Below are 8,792 nucleotides of genomic sequence, written 5' to 3' on the forward strand. Positions count from 1 at the left end.
TCCATCCTGTTCACCAGGCTAGTGTCTAATGTTGTTTATCTGCTGTTTGGTGCCAGGCAGGATGTGTACAGTGGGTTTATCAGACCCTCTTCATCCAAAAACAGCAGCCTTCTGCAGCTGGAAACTTGAAAGATTGATGAGAGCCGTAAGAGTGAACCAAAACAGTAAAGAAAACAAAAGACAACGGTCTTAGTATCTCTTTGTCTCCTGTCCTCCTTGTGTCTTGTCTGGCAGACAGTGCTGTGGCTTCCTGATGCATCTGCCCAGCCACCATGCAGTGTTCTTGGAAGTCCGTGGTGCTGCTAGCATTAGCCTCCATAGCCATCCAGTACACGGCCATCCGCACCTTTTCCACCAAACCTTTAAGCCTGCTGTGCTCCGTGGGCCTGGCACCCACGGGCCACGCCGTCAACTGCAGCCTCAGAGATCTGTCTCGGCTGGGCCAGGAGACGCTGGAGGCCTCGGACCAAGGCTGTGAGGAGATCCCCTCCCCCACACCTTCCTCCCCCTCCGTCTCCCTCCCGCCCTTTAACGCCAGCAAGAGAACCCACATCCTCATCCTGGCCACCACGCGGAGCGGGTCCTCGTTTGTGGGTCAGCTGTTCAACCAGCATCCTGAGGTTAGAGTGAAATGTGGACACATGTGACCAGTTTCATATCAAATTATCACCTGCAATCAAACAATATAATCTTACTTGCTAATCGCTAGCGTTTAGTAAGTAGTGAGAATGCATTAAGAACCATTGCTTTGACACGCCAAAGTAATATACGTATGCTGTTTCTTTTGATAATGTTTGGGATGTGTCTAAAACTTGATTGGATTCTGCCTGTGCCAAATGCAATTCACTGGACATGATCTAGAAGGATCTGTTTAGGTAAATGTTAGAGCTAAAATGAAGCTGGAGAATGGCCACTGACAGACATGTTCAGATTTATCCCCCGGGCTGAACTGTGGCGGGTAATTTGGTTAAACTAAGTTTATTTAGGAAAATGCACTGAGTAAATCTGGACCCTCCTCCAAGACAAGCTTTAGTGGGATTCAGTGCCAAACTAATCACTAAGCGATGCAGGAAGGGTCCAAGCACACTGTTTTTACATCAATGCATTAAACAGCTTTTAAAGCACTGACATCAACATGTGTGTGAAGGAAGAGCTTTCACAGCAGGCAGTGGAGAGAAACATTAGGATGCACACAAGCTGACAAGGATAGACTCAAAGCCTTGACCTTACAGTCACAGGGTATCTGTCTTAGGCCACCAGGACAGCACAGGGTATATATTTGATTGATTTTTTGACAGCAATGGACACCAATCATTGACTGAGTTCTATAGAAAGTGAGCTTATCGACTGTCATTGACTTCAGTCCAGTACGTTACTAACTACCTGTAAAGCCATAGTGAGTACGGAAAAGGGTGAGAAACAGCAGAAAGCAGAGGGAGGTGGGGAATGAGACCTTCACCCCCAGACTACCAGGGCCTCTCCTGAACTGGCTCTTTTGTTTTCACCAGCTCAATAATGAATACACAGATGTCTATGAGAATGGATATAGTGGAAAGATGAAATATTAACCAAGATTTCTAATTTCCACATAAACTGTTACATTATAAATTCTCAATCAGTTTCAGCCCAAGAATCTAATGAAACTGTGAATCAGCTTTGGTCCTTTACGAGTTTTTGGAGTTAATTCATTGTGCAGCATTGTGTGACCAGAGTGACCATCTGGTGATTTTTGACAATTCCTTGCCGTTCAGTGCATTATTGTAACAATTTTTGAGTACTAGCTTATAAACCCAGCCCACTGGGACATGACCATAAATAATGTCATCTTGATTTAAGAGAAGATTCCCAAAGTCAAACATGAGATCTGAACGTTTGGAGCTTTTGGCATTCCTTGGATGCAGAATGTCTCAAGACTGCGCTGAGAAGCTAAGAGCTAGCATCTGAACTATCTGTGACCAAATTTGTTTATGATGGTTTGAATCAAGATTATGAGAGTTTATGTAAAATGGGCGATAGCAACTCAGTTTTAAAAATGAAGAGCTGGTAAATGGAATAGAGCACAAACATAAAATGCAATAACTTTTTTGTGTCTTTTTATGTTTGAAATTTGGTGAAAATGAAATCAGGTTTGAAAGCTGTGAAAGCGTTTACAGGTTTTGGACATAATTTTAAATGCCAGAAAATCACATGGTCAAAACAGGTGGGATGTCAAATCATCCACAGAATCAGGAAAAGAGAACAAATTTCGATAGAGAAATTGATAAACCTATAGAAGAGTAGCCGTCTTTGTAGCAGTCAAACAGTGAGGCCTTTGCGATCGATCACTTATGTGAGAACATGCTCCAACCTGTACAAGTCACCAGATGGCTGCACTATATGTACAGAGACAGAAATAGAAAGATGCTGGCTTGGTCGTCATGGTATTTTTTCCATCGCTGACCTCATGAAAAATGTTGTAATTTCTCTCATTTAGAAAGTCTCACTTTACAGAGGGAGATGTTACTGTTACTGTTGCTGTCAGGAAAAATGCATTTGTACTCAACTGATACTGTAATCTGGGCCCATCACGGCCCACAGTAAGCCTCCTACAGCCCAGATAGCACCAATGCTAAAGGACAATCAGTGTGAAATGGGACTCAGCTTACTTCATGGAAACAATATACACCCCTCTAAATGAGCTCATCAGATCCACACAGATGGTAGAATTTTAGACAATATCTGTAATTAAGCAAAAATGAGGCACCATCTGGATCATGTTAGCTACATCACAGGTTGGTTACAAACAAATATTACACCAGCTCTGCATCAGTATTGATGTTTTTCAGATTCAGAATTTCTCTGTCTTTCAAGTTCTGCGTTAATATTCAGTTGGGTTTTTGCAGAATCTGAATTGCAGAGTGCATGGTCAGTATTTAGGGGGCTTTGGGGATTGGAGCATTTCTTGCAGATACACAGAGCTGGGGTGGCACTGCCTGTTTTGTCAGCTCAGCAACCATTGAGGCACATGATCCTTGAGACATGTGGTAACACCCTGCTGAAACATGACAGTTATTTTGTTCAGAGAGGTGCTGAACTTTGCACCTAGAAACTTCATTCTGTGACACAGTTTATATGTGGAAACGCACTGTAACTCTCATATGTTGTCTTTGATATTTTTTCATATCCCAGGTCTTCTACCTGTTTGAACCTCTGTATCATGTCCAGCTGGCGCTGCTTCCTCGGCTGGCGCAGAGGAACCTGGCTGAGAGGAGGGTGATGCTGGGAGCAGCCAGAGACCTGCTGAGGTCCCTGTACCACTGTCACCTCAACAGTCTGGAGAATTACATACGACCCCGTCCCGCCAATCACTCCACTGACAAGCTGTTCAGACGAGGAGCTAGTAAGGGACACATGTCAGCACTCAATACTGTCTGAGTCTCTCAGTCCACTTGTCCTGCTTTCATTCACATGATAACACTGATGCTGCAGTAACGTTTATGTGTGTTGCAGTGCATTGTGCACTGCATGCTACAGTCTCTTATATTGTATGTGTCCTGTCTTCAGGCCGGTCTCTGTGCACCCCCCCTGTGTGTGAGGCTCCTCTGGGCCGAGAGGGGCAGACCCTGGTGCTGGCTGATGAGGGGGAGTGTGTGAGGAGGTGTGGGCCGCTCAATGTGTCGCTGGCTGCTGATGTCTGCAGAGCAAAGCGCCACGCAGCCATCAAGACGGTCCGGATTCCGCAAATCAGCGACCTCAGAGCGCTGATTGAGGACCCAAGACTAAACCTGAAGGTAGAGAAATAATTACCACAATTATTATTGTCATATATAACACAAAAATTATGTCAGTTTTGCAGTTTTTGTCCATTCAGATCAAAGCTGTAGTCTTGAAACTTGTGGCTTTTACTTAAGTTAATTTAGTGCAGAACAATCAAGAAAAACTTTTCTTGATTTCTTCCATCAGCATGCAAATGTTTACGAAAAAGGGATTTGCAATTTGTGTAAAAAGCAGTGAAAAATGAAGCAGCTGATTGTTTTTCCTGGCCAGTGTGGCACTACTCAGTCAGGAGGATTTAACAGCTCCTCACTGGCTGAGTGCACGGTGGACTCGCTGATGGGAGGTTAGATGACTAATCAATGCAGTTCTAAATTGGTATTGATTGAACATGTAGCGACAACGACCGCAGTCCCTCAGAAATACTCACATGTACAGACACATGGACACATATTACACCCAGTGCAGGCTGACAGAGCCGTGGTAGTTTTGTGCCAGTATCCTTTATTAAACTCTCTCTGATGTAATGAGTGTGGCTGCGTTGGCCTGGCTGGCTGAGTATCGTGTACATGTGCTGTACACAAAGCACATAACCCTTTAAAAAAACATTTTGAATTGGAAAAAGGAACGCAGCTATTATATATGTGTTGTCTTGCAGATCACAGACAGCTTTACAGGAACAAAGTGCAGACAGGCAGGAGGGTGACAGACGAGCAGGCAGCCAGGAACAGAACAATGTCTGGTGCTTATTGAGACACAGCAGGAGATTGAGAGCGAGAGTCTTCTGCCATGTTTCCACGGCTGTGTTAGGGTTCAGCTCTGATAAACTTGACTTGCTTTTGGTAACAGCAACGTTTCTCAATTTCGTTTCCACTGCAGCTGGTACTCCCGCAATGTAGGCAGGATTCTTAGTTGATGGTCATTGTGACACCGGGTGAAACTGCCGTCACGTCACACAGGAACAATGGAGGATAACCTTTTCCTTTTGAGATCCTTTCATCGTCAACCAAACAAAGGAACGTCTGCACTTTGTCATTTGGCCACGGGGTGGTTTTGTGGGCTGCCATTTTTTAAAGTTTACGTTAAGTGCAGAAAAAAATCGCAATTTTGTGGTCAGTGTTCTGGATGTCGCACAAGTAATGTTTCTAATAACCTTTCTCTCTGTGTTGTCTGCAGCAGCGGGCAATTTGACCAGCTTAGCAAAATGACCAAATTGCAACCCCCTCGTTAAGCTGCCAGCCCCCCTCTCCATCCCATAGTAGCAGAGAGAGTGCAGGGGCAGAGGGGTTCTTCTAGTTTGCTTGACTCATTGATCCTTTATCTGACTGAGGTTTGTACGGAATCTGTGGCCCCGACCATGACTCTGAAATATCAGTAGCGTCCAATGTGCTGTGTATTGATGGATCCATGGCGCTGTCAGTAAGGCTGAAGTAGCAGATGGATTTGTAATTGTACTTTTTTCTATTAGTCCTGCCCTTCGGTCAAAGTATTCTTGGATCTATAATATTCTTTAAACTACAGTAAATACTATAAAACACCAACTCTGGACTATATTGTGGCTCATATACTTTATAGAGCAGCGTGACCTTTAAGATCAATGTGTCTTATAGCAATGTGTTGTCATGGAAGAGTGAGAGGATCATAGAGACACTGCTGCCTGTAGTATTCCCATAATATTTCTGTGATCATTCAGTAGCATCTGCGCTGCTAAAAACAAACCACCTCTGGAACAAAATATTAAAAGGGAGTCATGACTACAGGTGTAGTGTTTACCAGAGGGTTAGTGTTGTTACACCAGAGGCCAATGGTGTTCAGTTCCAGCAGGAAACCTCTGTTGCATGTCATACCCCTCGGTCTCCCCCATTTCCAGTGTCCTTCCTCACCTGTCACTGTCCAGTAAAAGCAGAAATGAAATCAAAAAATTATTTAAAAGAACTCATGAACAAAGAGACAAAAACACACCCACACACTGCTGCTTTGTCTCCAGTACTTCTTTAACACTACACAGACATGAAGAGGGTTTGACCACAAATACGTCTTCCTCAGGTAAAGGTGAGAATGTTACCACGCTTTGTATGTGTCACACATTGTCTGTGAATCGAGTAACTGAAAATATGCCTGAGAGCAAAATGCCCAATTATTGAATCAGTAGTTGGGATCATACCATACTCATGTGCACATCACGTCAACGTTATATTAGAAATAGTATACATACAGCGTATTCTTAAAATGCTGTAGACTTTGACTTCAGCTATGGAAAACTGTTGCATGTACTCAAACACAAATTGAATCAGAAAAACGCAACACACTCCGTTCAACAGCTATGTCCTTAACTGTCTCTTTTGTCACTTATAGAAGCGTCCTCCAGACAAACCTTGGAATTGGAAAAAAAGTGCATTTAAATTCAACATTCATGCTGAATGAACATTTATTCCTGTATTTCAAAAACATAATAAAAATATTGTCTTGAATTTGTTGTCATATTTTCTGTGATAGTTGCAGCAATGCAAATACACCATAAACGTTTAGCATACCATGTTGCTATTGACCGCTCCTTTTTCTTCCACTGTCGCCATCTGCTGGACTGGACCCGTGTAGCTGCCAATGGCAACTATTAGACCCAATTTTAAACTTTATATCAAGTTATATCAAATACTTAAAAAGTAAAAACTAATTGATTTGCTCGTTTCAGATGTTTAAAAATAATTTATTAAGCTTGCCATCTCTGAATTAGCTCTGTGGGTGGTGGGGTGCCACATGTATGAAATGTTAATTGTACTCTTCTACCACTGTAGTATTACTGCAGGTATTACTGCTGCTGTCACTTTTACTGCTTCCTCTGCCACTGCTTCCACTACTAGTGTAGTACTGCTGTTCCAGGGAGCTCACCTGGAAACCTTTAAACACATGCAGGTGCATGGAGTCAGTCAGAGACGTCTGTACTGGTGCTGACATGGTAACCACAGTGTTTCTTCATCATCATCAGGTGGTCCAGCTTGTTCGAGATCCACGTGGCATCCTGGCATCCCGTATTGAGACATTTCGAGACACTTACCGGCTGTGGCGCCTGTGGAGAGCAACGGGACGTCGACCCCACAACCTGGACCTGGGACAGATCAACACAGTGTGTGAGGACTTCCTCAGGTCTGTGTCTGCAGGCCTGGCAAAACCTGCCTGGCTCAGAGGGCGGTATATTCTGCTCAGGTAAGAAGGACCAGGAGAGTATTTGTGGACATGCAGTTCTTGTTCATAGTGTCAGTGTTAGTGCTCAGTTCTGATGAACTACTCTGATTCATTCACCTTCAGCAGAGAGGCTGTTTGCCTATCAGTCAGCAGGGTGACTCAAACAGCAAAGTTTTGTTGAATGTGGGGCCAGTGAATAAGTGCAAATTGGATATGGATATTGATAAATATTTGGATTAGCACTAAAAGAATCATTATTTGTTTTTTTTTACATCCCATACTGTTTTCTTGGCATGCCTGAGGCTATATAAAAGCATTATAGCACATATGTATGTGTTATTTAAAAAAAAGAAAAGAAAATGCAATAATACATTTAGCATTTTAATTTTCACATAGTGAACAATATTCAGATTAAATAAGCGAAAACAGCGCCCCCAGTTTATTGCGATTACATTCACGTCTCGCCATGCCCTTTTGCTGACAAATTAATTGACTTGTGCAAGCATTTTTAGCATTTTTTTTTTATCATAGTCCACTAAAAATGGAAAAGGCAGTTGCCATTTCATTTTCAAAGACTTAACCTGCTCTCAATTGTTGCGGTAATACCTGATTTATGTCACCACAAAAATGTCATTTCTATTCAATTTTTCCAATTGTTAGAAAATTGCATTTACATTTTGTACAATAGACAGGGGGCGTTGACAAACAGCTTTTCCATTTTCATTTTTCATTTTCACGTAGTATGTGAAGATGAAAATGCAAATTGGATTATTGTGTTTTTATTTACATTTTTAGTCAAATAACAAACGTGGAAAATTATGGTGTTATTGTGGATTTACATTTTCATTTTCAAACTTGTTTATGTTTTTAATATAAGTTTCTATGGGCTGCGGTAAAAAGTGAAAGTAGACTGACTTTGTTATTATTAAACTGCTATTTGAGTCCAGTGTTCAAGCAGCAGTCAGTGTTGTTTTCTATTCGCTGCGTTCATCGTGTAATTTTAGTTGCCTATAATGAACTAAACCTTAACCATAGCGGGGGCACATCAGAAATCAGTGTGTGTCATTTTGTGTTACAGTCAGTCATAGGTACTAAATGACTTATTTTCTCTTTTTGGTTCTTTTTTTTCATTTTTTTGGCTGATCGTTTCTCCCTTTCCTGTCCTTGGTTAGGTATGAAGACTTGGCCAGATTTCCACTCCAGAAGGCCAGGGAGCTCTACAGCTTCCTTGGTCTGGATATGGACCACAGTGTGGAGGACTGGATCATCAACAACACCCGGGGCAGCAGTGATCTGTCATCCCGGCAGAAATTCACCACCGTTCGGGACTCTGCTGCTAACGCGGAGAACTGGAGGGTGAAGCTGTCCTTCGACATGGTGGTTTACACTCAGACTGCCTGCCAACCGCTTCTTGAGCTCCTCGGATACAAGACAGTCTTCCACCCCAGAGAACTGAGAAACCTCTCGCACTCTTTGGTGGAGGACAGGACGTTCCTCCCATTTTTTTAAACAACTGATGAAATACACACATCCAGTGTGGGTTTAAGAATCCAGAAAACAAGACAGTTCTGTAGCTCTTGGAGCAGAGATTACGTAGTCAAAGCTGTTTGATCATCGAATGATCGGGATATCTTCATTATGTCTGTGGTGCAAAAAAGCTGTGTTCATCCATCTGTTTAAAACACAAGTTCTATAAAACACTCTGAAATCATGTCCACTGGCCTGATTACCTGTTACCAGACCTATCTATCTATCTATCTATCTATCTATCTATCTATCTATCTATCTATCTATCTATCTATCTATCTATCTATCTATCTTTCTTTCTTTCTTTCTTTCTCTCTGGCTGTCTGTCT

General features: G+C 42.5%; 1 protein-coding gene across 1 annotated transcript; it reads left to right on the top strand.

Annotated features, from left to right (window-relative positions):
• The first annotated feature begins 272 nt into the window (after positions 1 to 272).
• chst1 (carbohydrate (keratan sulfate Gal-6) sulfotransferase 1) lies at positions 273 to 8,445 on the top strand. Its single transcript, XM_041938616.1, has 5 exons — positions 273 to 620; positions 3,169 to 3,379; positions 3,544 to 3,770; positions 6,740 to 6,957; positions 8,109 to 8,445. Exons 1-5 carry the CDS (start codon positions 273 to 275, stop codon positions 8,443 to 8,445), a joined length of 1,341 nt encoding a protein of 446 aa, XP_041794550.1.
• Positions 8,446 to 8,792: the final 347 nt, after the last annotated feature.

The sequence above is a fragment of the Chelmon rostratus genome, chromosome 6 (assembly GCF_017976325.1).
Source record: "Chelmon rostratus isolate fCheRos1 chromosome 6, fCheRos1.pri, whole genome shotgun sequence".
Lineage (NCBI taxonomy): Eukaryota > Metazoa > Chordata > Actinopteri > Chaetodontiformes > Chaetodontidae > Chelmon > Chelmon rostratus.